This window comes from Peromyscus maniculatus, chromosome 8 (genome assembly GCF_049852395.1).
Source record: "Peromyscus maniculatus bairdii isolate BWxNUB_F1_BW_parent chromosome 8, HU_Pman_BW_mat_3.1, whole genome shotgun sequence".
NCBI lineage: Eukaryota > Metazoa > Chordata > Mammalia > Rodentia > Cricetidae > Peromyscus > Peromyscus maniculatus.
In genome coordinates this window covers 38088429-38111699 of record NC_134859.1, presented here as the reverse complement: position 1 = coordinate 38111699, position 23271 = coordinate 38088429, and the positions used below count along the sequence as shown (strand labels likewise).

The window sequence follows — 23271 nt, the reverse complement described above, 5'->3', positions numbered from 1 at the left end:
CCTGGAGATCTGATGCCCTCTTCCAGGCACACACACACACACACACACACACACACACACACACACACACACACCTCACTCTCACTCTCTTTAAAATAAACATTTATGTAAAAACATATGTGACAAAGGACTTGTATTCAGAATGTGAAAAGAACTCTTACAATTTAAGAAGACGAAGACACGCTCACTTTGGCAGCACACTTACTAAATTTGGAATGATACGGAGAAGATTAGTGTGGCCCCTGAACAGAACAAGGATGACATGCAAATTCATGAAGTGTTCCATATTTTAAAACAGAAAAAAAGACAAACCAACTTTCATAAAGGAAAAAAATCATTTGGTCATTTTGGAAAAGAGGTATTTCTCCGTTCCAAAGAAAATTTACAAATCAGTAAGCAAATGAAAAGATTCTCAGACTTTCCAACAGCAGTGTGATATATACCACAGGTCTGCTTCCTGATGAAACTGTTGCTAACTAACTAACTAACTAACCAACTAACTAACTAACTCTCTCTCTCTCAAAACAAAAAAGAAAAGCTAAGTCACAGCCATCTTCTCCCCCACACCCTGACACAGAGATGATACAGCCAAGAAAACAGGGTTCTTACTCCCTGTGACTCATAGTGTTCTGTCAGGAAAGGCCACCAATGCCTGCCCCACCTCATCCCTGCATCCCCTGAGCTCTGGGTCGCAGAGGCTAAAATCCCGGTGAATGCATCCAGGAAGTCAGAGGCTGCCATCCTTTCTCCACCCAGCCCCTCTGCAAACAGGGCCAGCTCTGTCCACCAGCCATTAGGTCCAGAATCCCAGGGCCTTGATTGCTGTTTGCCCTGCTTATTTCTGGGCCACAGGTTCTATGCAAGAAGAGGAAGTCAAGCCGGAAAGCAAGCCAAGCAAGGAGAGAGAGACAGAGATACAGAAAGAGAGGGAGGGAGAGACAGAGAGAGACAAAAATACAGAGACAGAGAGGGAGGGAGATACAGAGAGAGACAGAGACAGAGACAGAGACACACAGAAACAGAGACACAGAGAGAGAGGGAGGGAGAGACAGAGACACAGAGACACACACACAGATAGAGAGGGAGAGACAGAGACAGACAGAGAAAGAGAGGCCAAAACCACACAAAGGCCTGCCCACACTCGACAAGTTCCTCATGAAGAGGTGCCACCCTGAGAGAAACGGGCCGCTTTCCCTGCCCGCCAGTCTTAGGGTTTCACCCGGGATAAAGTGTCCCAAAGAATGCAGCATTGAAACATCTCCACATGGTGGAAGAGAAAAGGGTGGAGATTTTGTGGGAACTCAGGGGTATCTGGAATAGAGCAAGCAGCTAACCACAGGTCACCTCATCACCAGAAAAGAAAAAGAAAATGAAAGGAGTCAAAGCAAACCTCAAAATGACTCCACCCAGTGTCTCACCAGAGGTGACCCGGCTTGGTGGTAAACATGGGCAAAACCCAATTCTATTCCATCGGGAAGTGACGCAACCTTGTAAACGTGAAGGAGAGAAACCGCCCAGACTTCTGCTTCTTCGATTTTTAACTTTTATTTACAATTCTCGATTTATTTAGTACATGTGTGTATGTGCACATATGCATGTGTGTGGCTTGAATGTGTAGACGTCAGAAGACAACTTGTGGGAGTCAGTCCTCCCTTCCACTATGTGGGTAACATGGATCAGTCTCGGGTTGCCCAGAATTGACAAGTGTCTTTACCCACTGAGCCACCTTGCCAGCCCCTGCTTCTTCAATTTTAAATGAATGACTTGAATGCTAAAATATTTATCTATTTTACATTATTGCATTTTTAAATTTTGTTGTTTTATGCTCATTGGTGTTTTGCCTGTGTGTATGTCTGTGTGAAGGTGTCAGATGCCCTAGAACTGGAGTTACAGACAGTTGTGAGCTGTTATGTGGGTGCTGGGAATTGAACCCAGATCCTCTGGATGAGCAGCCGGTGCTCTTAACCACTGAGCCATCTGTCCAGCCCCCATTATTTCATTTTTTAATAATGTCTTAAATGCTACTTTATACTTCTTCTGCATTTTTGTCTGTGTGTAAACACCTGATGCCTATGCATGAGATGCAAAGCCAAGGTTACCCACCCAGTGGGGAGTGGGGAAGGGGGGAGAGGAGCTGTGCAGAAGGCCTGCTTGTCAGACTTAACAAAGACTGCTCTTGCAGTATGTTCAAAGAACTAAAGGAGGCATGGAGACCCTCCTCATCAAATACAGAACACTGATAAAGGGACAGACGTGTGTGTGTGTGTGTGTGTGTGTGTGTGTGTGTGTGTGTGTGTGTGTGTGTGTGTGTTTACAAAGGAAATAGAAACTCTGGGGCGAATAAAAAAATCCCAAGAAGGTGTTGGTGAAGATTTGGACTGGCAGAAGAAAGAACCAACAAACTTCCAGATAGAAGACTGGAAATTCTGTACTTCAAAGAACAAAAGGGGGAAAGGGATAACAAATGCACAGAGCCTCAGGGAAATGGGGGATGCCACTAACATCAATATGCGCACTGGAATACTAGAGGAAGACGAGAAAAGACCGGGAAAAAATGCTCCAAGAAGAAATGACTAAAAATCTTACAAATTAGACGAAAAACATTAAGCTCCACATCTCAGAAGCTCAACAAACTCTTAAGTAGAATAGGACAAAGAGATCTGCATTCTGATATGTTATAATAAAAATACTGAAAGATAAACACAAAGGGAGAAATTTGAAAGCAGCAAAAATATGACTTGTCACATACAAAAGAACTCAATTAGCTCCCAATACAATTAGCTTTTCATGCCCATAAATAATAGGAGACAGAAGGTGGTGCTGGTGATGGGGTAACATTCTAATTGCTGCAAGAAAACTTTCACTCCCACCAGCACCTGTTGGCATGTACCTCTTTAATTTTGACCATCCACTGCTGCTGGGGTTGAAAAATGGGATTGTAACTTTGGAAAACAGAATGAGAACTCCCCTAAGGGCTAAACACACACCTACCATATAACCTAACTGTTACACTACTATGCATATACCTAAGGGAAATAAATATACCCACACAAAATCTTGTACATAAATACTTATGATGGCATTATACACTTAGCCAAAAACAGTGAAATGTCTATACATTTAAATAAGTAACACATGCTATATCAATATTATGAGTATTATCCACCAATAAAGAGGGATGAAGTACTGACCCAGGCTTCCACAGCATGATGAACTTTGAAAGCATCATCCTAAGTGAAAAAGGCCTATAATAAAAGACAGCATATCAAGGCAAAGATGTGGCTCAGCATCCATGTGCTTGCCTAGCATGGACAAGGCCCTCTGTTCAGCCCTTAGTACTACGAAACAAAACAAAAATCGAATAAATTAAAAACTATACGGTATGAAACATCCCAAGTAAAGAAATGCACACGGTCAGAAAATAGATACGAGCGTGTCATAGGCTGGGAAGAGAAGCAAACAGGATTGCCTGCTAATGGGCTTGAGAGCTAGTCCAAGAGCGATGAAATATCCCAAGAGCAGAAGATGTTGGACAGGAGAGCTGGCTCAGTGAGTGCAGTGCTTGACGCACAAGCATGAGGCCCTGAGTTCAGATCCCCAGAACCCATGTAAAGCCAGATGTGGTACTGTGTGTCCATGACACCAGTGCTCCTATGGCCAGATGGGAAGTGGAAACAAGAGGACCCCCAGAAAGCTCATGAGCCATTTAACCTGGCATACACAATAACAACCAAAAAGAAACCCTACCTCAAACAAGACGAGATGCCCCAGCTTCTCCTCTGACCTCCACACAAGGATCATAGCAATCAAGCACCAGCATTATCACACAGAAACACACAAACACACACACACATGCGTGCACACCCGTGCATGAAGACACAAGGACCGTGGCAGTCAGGTACTAGCATTATCACACAGGAACACACAAACACACATACAAGCACACAAAGCCTAGGAGACACTGCTGCACTCAACTCTATGGCTATGTTAAGAATCACAGAACTGCACATTTTACAAGTATGACTTCGGTTACATAAGTTATATCTCAACAAGGCTGTCATTAACAAAAGGAATTAAACACGTCGGGGGCGGGGTGTTTGTTTCTGGTTTGGTTTGGTTTTGTTGTAGCTGGTCAAGAATTTTCACAGTCAAGTTATAAAGGAGCTGGGGTGGACATGTGCTTTGTTGTTAACTATTACCTCTTCCTTTCTTCCTGAGAGGAGGATAACCTGAGCGGACACTGTAGAGACCCATTGCTAATTCATAAGTGGACCGATGCTAATTTCTTACACACACAGTCATCTCTGAATTAAGTCTGCTTATAGAAGGATTTTATATCCTATGGTAAGAGCTTTCTAGCTTTCATCATACTTGAATGGAGGAAGTTTTATTTCTAAGATCTCTTTCCTCAAGCCTGGTTCAAGAGTAAACACTCTGCTTGTTATCCGGGCCACTTTAAGTCACGGCTTTCCTTAGCAGAGAGGCACCGGTCATTTGAGAGGGAAACTTATCTTAAAGCAGTTTGCTTGCATTTACACTTCCTGTCTCAGGAGGGACTATGGTCTCTTATTTAAAGATGAAGGAGAAGGAGGACTGGGGAGATGGCTCCATCAGTTAAGGTGCCTGCCTCAAAAGCTTGAAAACTGTCTCTGGATCCCTAATACCCACATAAAAACCTGACTTGATGCTGTGTGCCTGTAACCCCAGTGCTGGCAGGGCATGGAGACAAGCAGATTCCACTGGTTTTCTGGCCAGCAACTCTAGACGAGCTCCCGGTTCAGTGAGAGACCTTGTCTCAAAATACACACAGTGGAGGATGACCTCCATGTGTACATACACAGGCATGCTGACCTGTGGCATGCACAAATGCACGCATACGCACAGTCATGCATACCTGTGTACATACATACACTTCACATACATACATTTTTTTTTTTTTTTTTTTTTTTTGGTTTTTCGAGACAGGGTTTCTCTGTGTAGCTTTGTGCCTTTCCTGGAACTCACTTGGTAGCCCAGGCTGGCTTCGAACTCACAGAGATCCACCTGCCTCTGCCTCCCGAGTGCTGGGATTAAAGGCGTGCGCCGCCGCCGCCGCCGCCGCCGCCGCCGCCGCCGCCGCCGCCGCCGCCGCCGCCACCACCACCACCACCACCACCACTGCCCGGCCAATTTTTTTTTTTTTTTTAATGAAGAAGCAAGGCTGATGGAGATGAATGTGTGGGCAAAGTCACATATCAGAATTGCTAGAATCTAAGAAAACCTGTGTTCTTTGACTGCTTTCCAGGGCTTTCAGTTTTGTGCAGGACTTATCTTTATGGTCCTTCACAGCTTTGGTGAAAGCTGAAACTGCCAGGCTTGAACTACTCGGAGAGTTAAAAATCAAAGGTGCCTTTCAAGTATAGTGCATGGTTCTCCTAGCCCCAGAACCACGTTTTTCTGTTACTTCTAACCGGTTAGATTCATTCATTAACAGTTTAGGTATGTACCAAGTGCCCAGCCCTGTGTTGTTCTAGGTCATCTAAAACACAATTGTACTGATTATTTAGGTATGGGAGCATTACCTTTCTGATGGAGGATAAGAGCGAAGGCTGACTTTTTTCTTTCCCTCTACTAGAGAGCAAGAATAAAGTAGCCCATAATAGAACCTGTTCACAAGAATGCTGGGTACATGCAGACACATGAACAGAGCTGGTCTCTCTTGCTTGACCTTGAGACTTATGAAGGAAAAAACTATGTCCTGTGCCCAACACAGACCCTGGCCTGGGGCAGGTATTCAAGTCAGCTGAACAAGTGATTAATTAATTCCTTTGACCAGTCCACTAAAAAAAGAATTTGAATGAGTCACTTCATTGCTCCCATGCTTTCATTTATTCACTTACGAAACAAGAAAAAAGAGAGTACCCATCCCATGGGACAATGGTGAGTGCTCTTGAAGCAACACAGCATATACACAAAGCATCTGGTATGGTCACTGTGTATGGTGGCACACGTCTGTAATCTTCGCACTTGGGAAGATCAGAAGTTCAAGGTCATCCAGAAATACATAGCAAGTTCAAGGCCAGCCTGGGATGTCTGAGACCTTGACTCAAAAAAAAATACACTATGGTTGTTATTCTTATTATAATTTATGTTGAGAGATGTAAAAAGCAAGAGTGACCTTCCATCTCTCCTTTGCTTTTTGTTTTCATCTCAACAGTAATAAGATTGATCCAGAGCTTGTGTATGCTGGGCAAGCACTCTGCCTTTGACCTACGACGCCAGTCTCTTCCTCATGGCCTTTGTGAGCTGGTTTTAGCTATTGAAACAACTGAAAGACACATGGTGCAGCTAGGTAGATTGCACTCTGCTCTGTTGTAGAAACCTCTGATAAGAATGATAAGTGGTGATGGTTACCAGCACTGGTTACCATGCAGAAAGGTCATGAGCCACGAAAGAACCCAGTATCAGAGCTTTATTAGGAGGAGGGGAGCAGAAGAACCAGACCTGGGAAAGGAGCATGTGCAGAGAGGAGAGAGAGAGAGAGAGAGAGAGAGAGAGAGAGAGAGAGAGAGAGAGAGAGAGAGAGAGAGCAAAAGAGAACAGGTAAGGGAAGAGGAGGGGGGTCTGTGTCCAGCTTTTTAAGGAGCAGGTAGGCTTACGGAGCTACACCAGGCATGCGCTGATTGCGTGACCAGGCCTCAGGCACATAGTCACCAGTGCACACTGATGACATAAGATGAAAGACCCTTTGCTTAGCATGTGCATGTGCGGCATGCAGCTGGAGTGAGAGCAGAATTCTAACATTCCAGACTTTTTGCTTATTACAAAAAAGCGAGTGAACAGGAATAGGGGTGTCTTTCTACCAGAAAAACTGCTTCCAGCTGACTTGGTGGGCATCAGTTGACTCTTGAGGGGGCTTCTGAGGTAGACAGTCATCCTGGGATGGTGGGCTGTCATCTGCTGCCTCGCAACTGTTCATCTTTCTTGGCTTGGCACTCTGGCTGCTTTTGTGTCTGACAGGATGCTGGTGAGACAGAGAAAGGCTTAGAAGAATGAATTATTATTATTATTATTATTATTATTATTATTATTATTATTATTATTATTTTCCTTTGGGGGTTCCCAGGATGATAGAGGGGGTCCCAAGACCAGGAAAGTTTGGGTTTGGCACTTATCTTGAAGTAGATCCAACCTCTCAGGTGGGTTTAAGCTGGTTTCTGGAGCTTAGGAAAAATTTTAAACATATTTAGAAGCAGCCATGATAAAATTAAAGTCTTGGGCTGGTGACCATTGTAGTGTTTAGTACTCTGCTGGTTAATGTTAATGAGAGAGACAGAGACAGAGACAGAGAGATTGGAACATGTTCTTAATTTTTACATGAGATAAGCTTTATCAGAGACAGATTATTTTAAGGCAACTGTTTCCTTTTAGTTTAGCATCCAGGAGACACAGGTGATCAATTGCTGAGAGCATTTAACAGTAACAGATGGTTATATTAATGTCTGTTTTTTGCAAAGCCCAGACCTTTTTGGTCTTGGGGTGTAAATACCCTTTAACTGTTACTGTTCCTTTACCACCTGGGTATATATTTGAGGGTCCTTGGATTCTGGCTCTATGGTGATCCTGTAACAATTAGCTGAGTAGTTAATTAGAAGAGGGAACCAGGAAAGGGAAAGCTTGTGGGGTGAGACCTCATTCTTCTGGAATTGGGGACAAGGCGGAGATCAGGGCCCTGTCTGTGTCACTGTGCATGGGAAGCCCTGCTGACAGGTCTGGTGTGAGGCACACGGAGGGAGCAAATGAAATGAAAGCTCCTACCTTAGCTGGAAATCTTTTCCCATTAAGTAACCCTGAAAGTACAATTAAGTCTGGTGAGGTGGTAAGGCTGTCTCCCTACCCCAACAATGGGGAAATAAGAAGGAGAGGTGGTACCCCAAAACTCCCTCAGGATTGATTAAGTAGCTTGGTATCCAACAGGAAGGAAATGGATCACCATGCTGCATCCTGGGTTCCCTGAGAGCTTGAGGTCAAGCCTATGAGGTCTGCTGGAAGTCTTTGTCCCCATGCCCCGAGGTGCCAGGGGCAGTCAGCTGACCAGTTGTCTCTCTAGGTGGCACTTGGAACAAGGCTCAGTTTATGGCCCAGCAGGGCATATACTAGCCCACGTGGCCTTCTTTCCTGCACTTAAAACAGGGACCCAGTGGCTTTTGGGAGATGGTCGGATAGCGTGTACCAGCATTTGGCAATTCTGTTCTCGGCTTTCTCGTTTCTCCCATGGTACACCTTAAAATGCCACAGCTGAAACTGTGAGAGACAGTGGGGGCAAAAGAGAACAGAGAAGGGGAGGGGGGTCTGTGTCCAGCTTTTTAAGGAGCAGGTGGGCTTACGGAGCTACGCCAGGCATGCGCTGATTGCGTGACCATAGTCACCAGTGCACACTGACGACTTAAGACGCAAGACCCTTTGCTTAGCTCCTGAACTGCGCATGTGCGGTCATGCTGCTGGAGTGAGGGCAGAATTCTAACCTCAGTCTTAGACCCGGAGACTGGGTCTGGGGGGAAGGGGCACACATCCAGTACTCCTCCCCCTACGTAGCTTGAGCCAGCTGGTTGCTACATTTCACTCTCACCAGAAAGGAAAGGGGGAGCCTGTTTTGAAAACATTAATGTTTGGCTTAAAAGGACATTCCCCAGAACAAGGCCAGCCAGCTGGCTAGTGGGACATCCACTTTTAGGCTCTGATCCTCTAGCTAGTAGTGTGTTTGTGTGTTCATGTGTGTTCACCTGGGTAGGATTTCCATCCCATCAAGAGAAACAGGTCTTTCAACAGATTGACTATGGCACCTGTTATCACTGGGTCCTGACTAGTGGGGTTTCCAAGACACATCCCTCAAATCCCAAGGGGTTAAAAGTAGTCAGGGCCTTGCTTCCCCAACAGCAGACCTTTGGATGGAAAGGCTTCTCTTTGCACTACTGCTCGGTTGACTGGATTCTAGTCCCACAAGCCCCAGCTAGGACTCTGTCTGTAAACCAGAGCTCCTCACAGCTTTCCAGAGAGACTCCTTGGGCACAAAAACCCTCAGAAGGGAACTGGAGCCCGGAGCAAACCGTGGACAGCAGTGTTATCTAACACATTTACCAGGGTTCCCAAAGGCATGCAGTACCCGATACAGGACTGGGGCAAATGGCTACTGTGTGCTCATGGCTGGTCAGGACACCTTGTTGGGCACCTCTTCCTCTTCGTGGAGGGAAAGAGACCCACAGCCATGGTCTCCAGGAAAGAGTTGCAGGGCACTGAACCAATCTCACCCTCCCCAGCATCCATGCTTCTGTACAAAGAAAACAGGTTTGATTACTGTCCCCAACAGGCTACCTTCATGGTGTCCAACCTGTGTAGTCACACAGGGCCCCCACACTTGATCACAATGTTCTTTGGGTGTTTTGAAATTCTTTTTTTTTTTCCCTTTTTTCCAGAACTTTTTTTTTTTTGAAACAAGGACTTGCTGTATAGCACAGGCTATCCTCAAAACTCCCGATCCTCTAGGCTTCCACCACCATACCTGTCTGGAAACCCTTAATTCCAGGCCCAGGAAGATGGCTCAGTCAATAAAGTGTTTGCCATGTAAGCAGGATGACCTGAGTCTGATCCCCAGAGCCCATGTGAAAAAGCTCAGCGTGGTGAAGTACATTTGTTATCCCAACACTGGGGAAGGTAGACAGAGAGACCCCTGAGGCTTTGCTGACCAACAGGCCTTGCCTAATTAGTGAGCCCTGTCTCAAAAAATAAGGTGCAGGGCCCCTTCAATGGTCAACGTTGGCATTCACACACACACACACACACACACACACACACACACACACACACACGCGCGCGCGCACACACACACGAAAGAAAGGAAAAGAGAGGGAGAGAGAGAGACAACTAAAGAGAGAAAAAGGGAGAAATGAAGGTCATCTAAATTTTGTACTTGCTATTTTTGAACCAGGGGTTCAGCCAGTTCGGTTTGCTCTGGGCCTACACATTAGTAGAATTCCCACCCATTTTTTTTTCTCATGCTGGGTCTGACTCCATCTCCATCAACCTTTCTCTTTCCTTTCTGTCTCTAAGTCCATTTATTTATTTATATATTTTGTTTGTTTTTGGTGTTTTGAGGCAGGGTTTCTCTGTGTAGCCCTGGCTGTCCTGGAACTCACTATGTAGACCAGGCTGCCCTTGAACTCAGGATCCACCCAGCTCCACCTCCCCCAAGTGCTGGGATTAAAAGCGTGCTCCACTGTGCCGGCCACTAAGCCCTTTCTTTGCCTCTCTGTTTCAAAGTCCTGACAGTGAAACAATTTTTAAAACCACAAAGCAGAGAACATTCCACTTGGAAGCTCTTTGCTGTCGAGATGCAGCTGAATAGGGATGGCTAATGACTGGCATGTAACTAACACCACTGCTGGCGTAAGATGTGTTGTGTTCTGCACAAGGCTGGATGCGGTGACGGAGGCCTTGTACCCCCAGTCCTAAGCAATTACGTTCTAATGTCACGGGCTGGAAGAAGTATAGGATCTCTTTGTCCTGCCCTTGGACATGCGATGATGTGCCTCTGTGTGTCAGGGTTCGATCTCAAGCTGCTCTCTAAGCATTAGCCAGCTACTTTTGGAGGAAGGTAGCCATTTACTCAGATATATCTTGACTCTCCCCTCTGGTCTATAGACTGGCAAAGCACAGGAAGCTGGCTGGACAGCAGTAGAAGGCTTGTTGTCTGTCTTGTCTCTCAGAGCCCATTCAGGGACCTCAGGTCCATTTTCATTTCTGAGTAATTTACTTTTTAACCTCATTTCATTTATTAATATTAGTATGGATGGGTGGGTAATGTGTAGGGGGAGAGTGCACGTACCACAGCGTGCACGTGGAGGTCAGAGGACAGCTTTGTGAAGTCGGTCCTCCTCTTCCACCTTCATGTGAGCGCCAGGAATTGAACTCAGGTGGCCAGGCTCACTCAGCAAGCACCTTAACCCTCCAAGCCTTGTTGGCCCCATTTCTGGGTAATTTATAAAGAATGAAGGCTTGGACTCGGTGAGCAAGAACACTTGCTAGGTGGGTGCCCATAGACCTGAGTTCAAATCCCTAGGACTCACGTAAAAAAGTCAGGCATGGCCGCACATGTCTATAACCCCAGCATTAAAGGCTGGAGAAAGGTAGATCCTGGGAACACACTGGCCAGCATAGTCTAATTGGGAGCTTCCAGTTCAATGAGAGGCCCTATTTCAGGGAATAAGACAGGAAGTGATGTAGAAAGACACCTGGTGTCTTCCTCTACCCTCCATATGTGTGGATGCACACTCACATGTATGTAGCACACACACACACACACACACACACACACACACACATATAGAAAACCATACACACATACCAACACACACGTAGAATAAAGGCTTGTTCAAATCACGGTTATGAGTGTTGAGGAGTTCAAGGCCAGGGGCTGTGTCTAGTGTGGACCTTCTTACACGGGGCATCTCGTAGTGAAACAGAAAGCTCACTTAGATCTGTCCTCTTACAAAGCTGCTGTCCCTTTGGGTTAAGCCTCACCCTGTCATCTCATTTCACTTAATCACCACCCAAAATTCCTATCTTCACCACCCAAAATTCCTATCTCCAAACACCATTGTTGAATTAAGTATGTTTACTTCCTTAATCCCTTACTATAGGGATTAAATTTCACCATGAGTTTTAGTGGGAACAGTCACACTATAGTACCAGGTGGGGTGACGTCATTCCAGTTAGCCTGAGATTGAGCCTTGGTTGCTTCTGAAGGCTGAAGAACTGACTTCCTGGTCCATGTTTTCCTTCTGCCGAGCCATGCTTGGACACCCTACTGGCAGCATGAGCCTGGAGTGACCCTTTATGGAAGAAAACCTATAAGGGGAAATCCTTAGGTCTCAGGACTTAGGCAAGCTGTTGCTCTCAGATCACTGTGAGTTCCTGAGGCCCTTCTAAAGCTGAGCTGCTGTGATAGCCAAAGCCAGCTCTGGAAACCCACTGCCACAGGTAGACCCTTGGACAGGACAGTCTGCTGTGACTCCTGACCTGAGTTTTTATAAGCCCCCTGACCTTTTTGCCCTGATTGCCTTAGCATTTTGGTTTCTGCTTTTCGTTTGTCAGTGTTTCTAGACACACCTCTCTGCACTACAGAATGCGATATGGCATGATGCATATGCACGAATTAATTTAAATCAACTACACTTTGACGGCAGCTATGGGGAATACAAACAGAGCTGCTCCACAAATGCCGTGGATGTAGGATGCCCACACAGTAGAGCAAGGGGTGGGCTGGAGGGTCCTTCTCCTCTGCTGGCTTACCTTGTGGCACACTGCTCCCACACACACCTCAAGCCCAAAATATATAAAACAGAGGTCTCCAAGCACACTTGGAAACCTCTGCACCTCCCTTGAGACTGGGCTGCGTTGACTTCAGTGGAAATCTGGGAAGAGAAACTCTGGCAGAAACTGGTTTTATGGATCCACCAGCAGGAACTTGTTAGTGTTTAGCAGGAGCCATAGGGCCTGGGGACTGGGAGGGCCCACACTGCCAGGAAAGCTGGGTGGGAGGGAGGGCAGAGGAGTGGAGGAAGGAGGCTTAGACGAGCCTTGAAAAGGGTGGGTCGGCCTGGCAGTGCGGGTACAGTGGTCCCTGGAGTGGGTCAGATGCTCCGCGTCTAGGTTTGAGGGGACCAGGAAGCCAATGCTTTGCTGAGAAGTCCTCTTAAAAAAATAAACTCACGCAGCGCTGCAGCTCTTTTCACTGTTCAACTCTTCACTCCTGGACCAACCAGCTAGGTCTTCTGCCCTACTCTTCCGGCTTTTCCAATCTCTCCCTTCTGCGCTGCCTCAGAGGGACAGGGGCTCCTTTGCTTCCTACTGCTCTGTGGTTGAGGGCTCACCAGCCCTCTCCACAGACAATGCAAGCAGGTTGAAGCCATCTCCTCCCTCCTGAAGAGGTAGCTAGTGTCTCAGTGGGAGACGGTGGCATGCCCCAGGCTACCTGTCACACTGACTGGCAGAGTCAAACCCAAAGCTGCAAGGCCTGTGCCCTTTGCACAGAGCCAGCAGGCTGGCACAAGGGAGGACAGTGCCCCTGGCATCCATCTGGCGCTCCTTGGAGTTGGGCACGGGTGGGTCCTGCTGGAGGACTGGGCTCACGTTGCATGCTGTCTTGTTGGCAGTGGAATCTGGTGTGTGAGGATGACTGGAAGACACCCCTCACCACCTCCCTGTTCTTCGTAGGCGTTCTCTGTGGTTCCTTCGTGTCTGGGCAGCTGTCGGACAGGTAAGCACTCTGGATGGGGAACACTGAGGTGGAGCCACTTATCAGTCCACAGCCCATCCTGACATAAGGCCAAGGTTTTCTACACAGAGAAGAATCCTCGAGGCACTGAGTGGCTAGTAGGAAGAGGCTAGCACTTGGAAGGCTGGGGTCTGAGAAGAGGATTAAAGGTTCAATGTCAGCCTGGACTCTCTATCAAGACCTTGTCTGACTAACTAAATCAATCTTTCCCAGAAAAATCTAGGACACAACCTTGACAGGAGCACCCCTACATAATAAGACCCGGCCTATCTAACTAACTGAGTGACTGACTAGCTAAGTAAATAAATAAGTCTTTCCCAGATGACACTCATATGCAGCCCTAGCCTCAGCATCCTGCCAAGACCCACTCTGTCACACTCCAGTCTGAACTCGAAGGCTTTGACCCAAGAGATAGAAATATTGACCCCACTAGAAAGTGGGGCCCTTTGGCCACAAGCCCCTTTCACAGAACAGGGTGCTGGTATCATCATTGCCCCTGACTCTGCCCTCAGTTCTTGACAGGGCAGGGGACAGACGACATGTTGTTGCTGTACAAACAGCCAGCAGCTAGAGTAAAGCCGAGTCGAATCAGCTCTGCCCTCTCTGAGCCTGGGAGCAGAGCCACGGCTGGGCCTGCAGCCATAGAACTGACCCAGGCTGGCTGTTGGCCACCAGAGCTTGCAGGCTTCGTAGGGACAAGATTGCAGTTTCCCAAGTTGTGTTCTACCCGCCCTATATGTTCTCTTGTGGCCACAGCAGGTGAGAGTGCTGAATAGTTAGACAAGGCTTCGGGGGATCTGCCCCTCCCGAGAGCTTTAAAGCCCAGTGGGAACGGGACAAGAATGCTCCACCCTGTCCACTGGTCACGGTCAGCATTTAGGCATCTGTACTGGCCTGCCCTTAGGGTCCTGACAGGATAGACCTCAGCTGCAGCCACTAAGAGCATCCCCTCTGCACATTCACTACATTTCCTTATAAAAGGTGGGCCTTGCCCATCTCCTGTCTCCTCTTTCTCTTTCTTCACTCTTGTCCCCAGGGACTGGTCTCTGCCCATTCTCTTCCCCTTCTCTCCCCTCCCCTCAACAAAACTCCCACGTGGGCCCCTCCTTCCCACCATTTTTACAACACGACAGTCACTGCCAGAATGAAAAAATAAACTGACCAGTGGCACACACCAGACAGAGCTGAGCATGACATCTTCCCCTAGAGCAGTGGTTTGCAGTTTTAGAGACACAGAGACACACCTGGGCAGCTGCGTGCGGGTGCTCCTTGACCTTCCCTGAGCCCTGGCCTGATAAACCCACCCGAGACTGAAAAGACGAGATTGAAAGAAACTCTTCACACACCTAATATGACATGCTAGCCCAGCAAACGGCCAAATGTAGAGGGCCAATTGTTTCCCCTCACTGTCTGTCAGCATGGATAGAGAGGCCCACGGGCCACACCCCTGTCCAGCAGGGAGCGTGGGGAAACAGGAGAACAGGATCCAAAGCAGGGATTCCAACGGAGTACAGAGCACTTTCTAACCACTGTAAAGTCAGGAAGGCCTAAGCTGACCCATTGCAAATCAAGGACTGTCTGCCGTTTTCAAAGCTCTCTGGGTGGTTCCAAGTGCAGCCAAGGTTAAGAAGCAACAGCCCTTGAGAGTGTTTCTAAACTTACAGAATTCCCATGCGGGTGACATGAGAAGTATCTGCCATCTGCACTTTGTGTTTTGCCCACTTTTCCTAAACGGTGTGGCAGTTTTTACCCGTGGCTCCTCTTCCCCCTACCCCACCCCGAGACAGGCCCAGGACGGTCAAGAATGGCCTCGAAATCACTATGTAGCCAACGGTGGCCTTGAGCTTCTGATCCTCCTGCCTCAGCCTCTCAAGTGCTGGAATTACAGCTATGCACCATTCTGGGGCTCCACGCCAGAGCTTCGTTCGTGCTAAGCAAGCACTCTCTCCACTGAGCCCCACCCCTGGCCCTCCTTGGCTCCTTCTAAAGATCAGGCGTGTCCACGTGGTCCTCACAGGAGTTGCCCGTTTTCTCCAGAAGCAAGGCTTGGCACCTGGGAAGGTAGTTCCTGGACAGGGGGATTGTGGAGGCCTCTCTGGGGAGGAGACTAACAGGATACTACAGGGAAGAAAAAAAATCTGAATCCTGAGACAAGACAGACCCTACAGTGAAGCTAGGCTTGGTGTGACAACACACCCTGAGTGATGTTAGGTTACGTTACGGTATGCTATGCTATGTTATGTTATGTTATGTTATGTTATGTTATGTTATATTCTATAGGTTTGGCAGGAAGAAAGTCCTCTTTGCAACCATGGCCGTGCAGACTGGATTCAGCTTCGTGCAGATTTTCTCCACCAACTGGGAGATGTTTACCGTGTTATTTGTCATTGTGGGCATGGGCCAGATCTCCAACTATGTGGTGGCCTTCATACTAGGTAGGAATGACTTTTGAGACTTGGGACCCTTTCTTTCAATCCTGTAAAATGCCAGGCAGGAGGGAGCCACTGAGGGTGTGTGAGCCCAGAGTGTCTTCAACTTTGGAAACATGTGGGATTTTTTTTGGGTGGAGGGGTGCTGCAGCTATGGGCACCTTCAGCCAGTCACAGCAGGACAGGGCTCACGGGGGGCCATCTGTACTGGCCAAAAACAAGAGCTGGAGCTGGGAAGAAGTAGCCACACAACAGCTAAGACATCCTCAGGAGCAAGGGGCTTGGGACAGGAGGTTCTCAGAGATAGATATCAGGGATATGAAGTTCTTGTCTGGGCTATGGAGGCACAGGGCTGCTGGCCTACAAGGGACTTAAGGGTGGAGGGATTGATAGGGCATATATACAGAGGGAGAGGCGCTTGCTCTGTGGCAAGAATTTGTCCCATCTGGGTAGATCTGCTCTGGCCTGAGTCTGAGTCCACACCCAGAGCACATGAGCTGTGCACAGGACAGCTGTGCCTCTGTGATAACAGTCCTGCTGTGGAAGGCCAGGCTGAGGGAGGGCAAGGCATCAGTTACTAAGCCTTGAGGAGGCCCTGGACCCTCTCCAGCTTTTCTGGGAAGGAAATGAGGTGAGCTTCATGGAAATCATTCAGGACTGTTCGCAAACATGTGAGCCCCACCACCAATATACTCTGTGATCCCCCCACCATGACGAGAGGAGATGAGACACACCCCAAGCACAGTGAACACTGAGTCCTACAATCTTCAGTACAACCATTCTAGTTGACCCCAAAGTATCCCAGTTTGTCCCCACTGTCCCAGCATAATTACTGGTTGTGCCTCTTTAACAGAACTCTAATTAACGCCTTTCTTGCACCTGGCTCTGTGGCTCTGACTGCTCTCAGGAGCCTGTGACTCACTGGCCTTGGCAATGGTGTGTTCTGTTAGCCAAAGACATGCACACCCTCTGTCAGGTTGCCAAGGTGGAATTGTCCAAATTCCACTCCTTTAATTATTGGTGAAGGGCTTCTTGCCACAGGCCCAGTCTCGTGTCTGAGGAGGGAGGACACACAGGAGGAGACAGAGCAAGCAGGAGCCACATGGTCCCAGCAGGTAGCTAGCATGAAGAGAGCAGTTGTCCTCTGTAGGGATGAGGAGTGGAACAGGAATTTCACTGAGGTCATCTGTGAGGCTGCACACATGCTGTCAGGAAGCAGAGACAGGTGAATGCCAAGTTTTAGGACAGCCTGGGCCATGTAGCAAGACCATGCACGGTTCAAAAAAGCAAAACAAACAAAACTCACCGTAAGAGAAATTGCCGTTTCTGTAGAGGGCAGAGAGGTTTGTGCAGAAGCAAAGAGCTGCAGACAGTGAGTGGTGTGACCTTGGGGGGAGGACCTGAAGGTCATCCTGGATGGGAGGACAAATCCAGAGCAGCCCAGGCTAGCAGCAAGACCCCCAAGCAAGCAAGGAGGTCTATGTCACAACCTCTGGTGCATTTTACTTACTTATTTAGAGTGTGTGTGTGTGTGTGTGTGTGTGTGCGCGCGCGCGCGCGCGCGCGCGCGCGCACGCATAAGCGTGAGCACAGGAGTGCAGGCAGGTGGAAGGCAGAGGAAAACACCAGGTATCTTTCACCATCACTGTCCACCTATTTTTTTTAATTGAATGTCATTTTGTGTGTGGAAACGGTGCACCCGTGCCGTACATAGCACGTGTGTGCAGGGCAGAGAACAACTTGCTGAAGTTCATTTTCTCCTTCCTCTGTCTGGGTCCCTGGGCTTCACCTCAGATTATCAGAGGCCAACAGCCTGGCTAGTCACCTTATCTTTTGACATAAGATCTTACACTGAACCTGGAGCTCCCAGGCTAAACTGGCTGCTCAGCCCACCCCGGGGATCCTCCTGTCTCTGCCTCTCCAGCACTGGGATTACAGTCACGTGCTACAGTGCCCAGCTCTTTTAGGTGAGTATTAGGGATTTGAACTCACTTTCTCATTCCTTCTTGGCAAGCACTTTATCTGCTGGCTCAGCCTCCCAGGACCCCAACCCCAGCTGTTCAAGTCACATAGAACAGGACCTGTTTCTCCAGGGACACAGGGACTCCAGCTCTGAGAGCCTCTTCTGTGAGAGTGGAGCAATGCCACAGCTCTGGAACTACTTCCCACAGCCCCGCCTCCTGCCCACGTGGCCTCACCTTCAAGTGCAGGGTAGAGAGGAAGAGGGCCAGGTCAAGGGTAGGTTGAGCTGAGGTGTGTCAAGTCAACAGCCAATAGAGGGCTCCCTGTCTGTTGGGTCCACACCCCTCATCCTAGCGGGCTCTACAGGAAACCGCTGACATTAGATCCTGGGATAACACTTGTGTTAAGACCTTAGGTCTGAAGACCTAAGAGTGTCACTGAAAACTGATCTGTCCCAGAACAGGCAAAGTTCCTGCAAAAGGGAGGACTTGGGGAAGGACAGACATGGTGGTTGCTGGTTTTCCTGCAGCCCAGCAGCGCCCTCTGGTGTGTCAGGATAAAATAGCTACATTCCGGGGGCGTTGGTTGGGGTTTTTCCTTGAAGCCAGATTTGAGAAGGTCTGTCTGTCCCTGCACTTCTATCCTCCGGGCTCTGGGAAAGAATCTGGAAGCTTGGGATGGTAAAAAGCTCAGCTTGGAAATCAATCTTTGCACTGATTGCAGAAGCTGAATTCTTCCCAAAGCAGTACAGAGTCTTGTAGGCTGCTCTTAAAACCTCACCAGGCTTGCCAGAGCCTTAGGGTTATACAAAAGGCAAGCCAAACCTATCCCCAAAGCAACACAGATGGAGGAAGTGGGACTCGAGGTCAGGGTCAATGACCCTCTGGAACCCCAGCTTTCCCCGATTGCCATGTCATTCTCAGGCACAGTGCCCTGAACCCGCCTGCAGACTTCTGGGTAAAATGGCAGCAGCGTCCTCCTTCATCCCCTATAATGAGCTGCTTCTCAGCTTTCCACAGGAAAACCTAACTACCTCCCGTCTTGACTGATTCATTAATTCAGTGTTTTCCAGAACTTCTAACATCAACACCCAACCGCTATCCCACACCCACCCCTGCCATCCCGTGCTATAACAGTTCTCTAGACATGTTTAAAGCTTGCTTCTTCTGGTCCATATGTTTCCCTTTCAGTAAGTGTACAGCTGATGGTACCTTCTATAACCTTGGCTACCAGGAATCTCAGGTTTCTTTGAAATTGAACTACATCACTGGTTATGCAGCTTTTATCAGCCACATATTTATTTTTTTTATTATTTTTCACTTATCTGCTAAAGTATTTGTCTTTGTGATATTGAAGATGAAACCATGGGTCTCCTGCATGCATTGTATAGTGGATGTACATGCCAGCCCTTAAATGATTTGAACTGGAAATGTACCTTTGCCCTTGTCTATTTGAATGCAATGGCATAGCAAAATACCACAGACTGGTATCATATTTCCTGTGTCATGGCAGCAGGACCTGAGGCTCCTGGTCACACTGTGTCATCAGTCAGGAAGCTGACACAGATGAACACCTGTGTCAAACTTTCTCTCTCCCTTTTATTCAGCCCTGTACCCTATCCCATACCCTGACACCATCCACATTTAGGAGGATCTTTCCTCCACAGTTAACCCAATCTAGAAACTCCCTCACATGAATACCCAGAGATTTGTCTCCTAGGTGATTCTAGACCCCATCAAGTTGACAAGCAATACTAACCATCATTGGAGACTTAGCATAGAGGAGCCCACACCCTCCCCACTGCGATGTAGGACACGCCCCCTCAGCCCATCCTGGAAGATGCTCATTTCCCAGGCTTGTTCCCTGAGCTAGAATCAGCTGCAGACCCTGTTGCATTGAGGTGCATGCCCTGCTGCCCCCTCATGGTGTGTGCCTAGTGGTTCCTGGGACTGACTGACAAAGTTTTGATGTCAAAGGACAGGAGCCTACTGGGTGGAGGAGGCATGATCTCCTAGGGCTGCTCATGGTCTCACTAGAGCCAGGACATGGCTTTGACTTGGATGTGAGAGTTTTGCTCTCAGGAAACACAGAGAAGCCAGGCTTTGCCTGGGAACGTGAGCCTATGGTGCGGAGGAAGAGGAGGAGAAGGAGGAGGAAGGGGATCTGGTGAGCAGAGCTGGATGTCATCTCTGCCATGGCTCTTTTTTCTGGGTGAGCACGGAGAGCTTATTGAATCTGCCAGACTTGGGGCCCTCTCCTGGTGTTCCATAGAGAGAACTGCTTGGCTCTTAGCCAGTTTAATGATCAGCCCAGGAAGGACTAAAAGACATTCAAAACCTCACTCATCTCCTCTTGTGTCTCCACTAGCATCCCAGCTGAAGGACTGGTCCATAAGACCATGGGTTTGGCCAGGCAATTTTCTTCTTGAAGGCTAGACACACATCAGTCGACTAATATAACTTATATTCTAGCTACATCACTGTGTTGGGTTTTATTGTTTGCTCTGGGTTTAAGGATTTTTATTTATTTGAATTTTGTTCATGTGTGTATATGCATGTGTGATGTGCTTGTATGATGTTCATGTGTGTATATGTGCATGTGTGGTACTCTTGTACGTGCATGTGTGGAAACCAGAAGTTAATGTTCTAAGTCTTCTGCCGTACTCTCTCACTGGATCTGACTTACCCATTTCAGCTAGACTGACTGGCCAGGAAGCTCTCAGAGTTACAGATGTGTGCAGATCCTCATGCTTGATCAACCACCACTTTACCCACTGAGCCCCCAGCCCATTTGTGTGTGTGTGTGTGTGTGTGTGTGTGTGTGTGTGTGTGTGTGTGTGTGTGTGTGTGTGAATGTTGAGACACGGTCTCATGTAGCTCAAGTGGACATTGAACTCACAGCGTATGCAACCAAAGAACTCCTGATCACCCTCCCTCCACTTCCTGGGTTCTGGGATTCTAAGTGTGAGGTGCCACATCCAGTCTGTGTCACTGTTACTGATACATGAATGTAGAGAAGTGGCTTTAACTCCTTATGTCTCAGATGAATATCTGTAAGAGTCAAAGAGGTTGTTCATGTAAGCATTTGGCCTAGCATGGAGCTTAAAGAACTGCTCAGAAAAGTGATGGCTGTGAAGGTGATGGCTGTGAAGGTGATGGCTGTGACAGTCACAATGTCTGTGGCGATGATGGTGACAGTCACAATGTCTGTGGCGATGATGGTGACAATGGTGACAGTCACAATGTCTGTGGTGATGATGGTGACAATCACAATGTCTGTGGCGATGATGGTGACAATGGTGACAATCACAATGTCTGTGGCGATGATGGTGACAATGGTGACAGTCACAATGTCTGTGGTGATGATGGTGACAATGGTGACAATCACAATGTCTATGGTGATGATGGTGACAATGGTGACAGTCATAATGACTGTGGCGATGATGGCGATCGGGTACCCTGACAAAAAGCTGCTTCGGGAAGAAAGGGTCCGCTTTGGCTTACAGTTCCCAAGGGGCTACGGTCTATGGAGGTGGAGTCTATGGCAGCAGGGGCAGGGGCCGACCTGGCAGTCAGGAAATAGGGTGAGAACACTTTCTCCCCACATAAGAGGCATAGAGAGAAAAAGAAGTGGAGTCAGCCTCGCAAAGCCCAAAGCCTACCCTTAGATAGACTTCCTCCAGCAAGGCTCCATCACCTTCCCCATAGTGCCCTCAGCTAAGGCTAAGTGTTCGAACACACAAGCCTGTTAGGGACATTTCTCACTCAATGACAGCAGTGTATAAGGAAGGGAGAGACCCTAAAAGTTATAGAGCATTAGGACTAACAAGGAGTTGTACAGTTGTACAGTCCACCTTGACCCACAGGCTGGCAGATCTCTGGCTTTGCCTGGTACCTGGTGCACAGTCAACTCATCCTGAGTCTGTTAGCATCTGCTCTATCTAAACCCTGTCCCAGTGCTACAGTTTATCTACTGGCCTCACACAGAAACAAGTCTCACTTAGTCCTCTGTGCTTTTAATTTCCATGATCAGATTCTCTGCTTCTAGATTTCTGCTTAGGAAGCACACACACACACACACACACACACACACACACACACACACACACTCACTCACACCCCACATACCCATTCATTATCATATCATAATCTCAGACCAAGACAGCCAGACCATTGTAAAGTGTAGTCATTCATAAAGTAAGGAAATTGTACTCATGAAACTAAGGTAATCAGACACCACCCTAGGAAAGCCTACAGGCAGAGAGGTGGCCCTGGGGTTAGAAGTCTGGTCCACACTGGACATCCAGCAGAAGACTATGAAGTTCAAGCCCAGCCTCAGCTTTCTCCAGAAACTGGAAGAAAAAAATCAGAAGGAAACCACAGAGGAGTATGACTCCCTTTCTCCTTTTCATTCACTCTCGATGGCATCCCATGCACTGGTGCTGCCCACATTCAGGACGGGTGTTCCTAGCTCAGTCAGCTCAATCCAGAAACTCACTGACATGCTCAAAGTGTTGTCTTCAGGGTGATTCTAGATCCTTCAATTTGGTAATCAATATTACTAGTGTGGGCAGGCCCTACACCAAAGGTGAAGCTCGTGCCCTTGGCCATACCTCTGTCCTTAGGTCAGTGGGCCCGGAGTGGATAGACTTCTAGTGTGCTAGAATCCGGACCTAAGTGACACCACCATCCCTGAAGACCTGCTGCTAGTGACCTGCTGTGCCGCTTGCTGCATGGGACAGAACCAGCTGCCAGCATATCCTTCCCCAAACACCGCCAACTGCACGTGGCCTTGAGCCTCTGCACTGGTCACTGGGTGTGTGTCTGGTGTCTGGGCTGCCACTACAGGGACAGCAGAACAGCGCTCCTTCCTTGCTGTCCCATCAGAGAGCAGTCTGCCTGGGGAACAACAGCTCCAGTGCTGGTTGCCAGCTCTGGGAAGTTCCAGAGGCAGCTGGCTTCCGGGTATCATGTCCGAGGGTTCAAGGACAGGAGTGTGTCCCGACAGCTGGCAGCACCACTGTTGTCTCATAGACCAGTGTCTATTTGCACACAGATGAGAGTTGTGGACAAGCATCCCACACCCTGACTCCCACACAGCGTCTCAAAGAGCCATGCTTGTCTCCTGGCCCAGACAGCCTGTGTCTCCCACTGGCCCCTTATTCTGAAAATGCAGCATTCTCAGAAGGCAGGTGTCTCATTCTCAGAAGGCAGGTGTTTCATTCTCAGAAGGCAGGTGCTTCAGTTTCATTGGTGAGGCCTTGGTGAGCACACACGGCTTCAATCCTATCTGGAAAAGCAAATGTTGAAGGGGTGGAAATGCTAATTCTGCCCCCTTATTTTGGACAGGAACTGAAATTCTGAGCAAGTCAGTTCGAATTATCTTCTCCACATTAGGAGTCTGTACATTTTTTGCAATCGGCTATATGGTACTGCCGCTGTTTGCATACTTCATCCGAGACTGGAGGATGCTGCTGCTGGCCCTGACACTTCCTGGGGTGCTGTGTGTCCCCCTGTGGTGGTGAGTACAACTGCCATTCCTGGTCAGCCCTCTGCTGCGGCAGGCAGG

The 23271-nt window shown here is 48.1% G+C and overlaps 1 protein-coding gene and 1 non-coding gene across 8 annotated transcripts in view; both read left to right on the top strand.

Annotated features, from left to right (window-relative positions):
• The window catches only part of Slc22a4 (solute carrier family 22 member 4), a 54865-nt gene that overhangs the window by 11133 nt on the left and 20461 nt on the right, over nucleotides 1-23271 (top strand). For 2 of the 7 annotated variants that reach the window (XM_006995902.4, XM_015989298.3), the window contains exons 2-4: nucleotides 13191-13294; nucleotides 15593-15747; nucleotides 23052-23223. In XM_006995902.4, coding sequence (XP_006995964.1) covers nucleotides 13191-13294; nucleotides 15593-15747; nucleotides 23052-23223 — 431 coding nt within the window. Of the gene's footprint in view, nucleotides 1-13190; nucleotides 13295-15592; nucleotides 15748-16762; nucleotides 16967-23051; nucleotides 23224-23271 lie in introns of those variants that run through there. The other 5 variants (XM_076578376.1, XM_042283999.2, XM_076578377.1 and 2 more) reach the window with 4 other exon arrangements.
• On the top strand, nucleotides 181-292 carry LOC121831866 (U6 spliceosomal RNA). Its single transcript, XR_006075468.1, has one exon. It is a non-coding gene; the product is annotated as a U6 spliceosomal RNA (small nuclear RNA).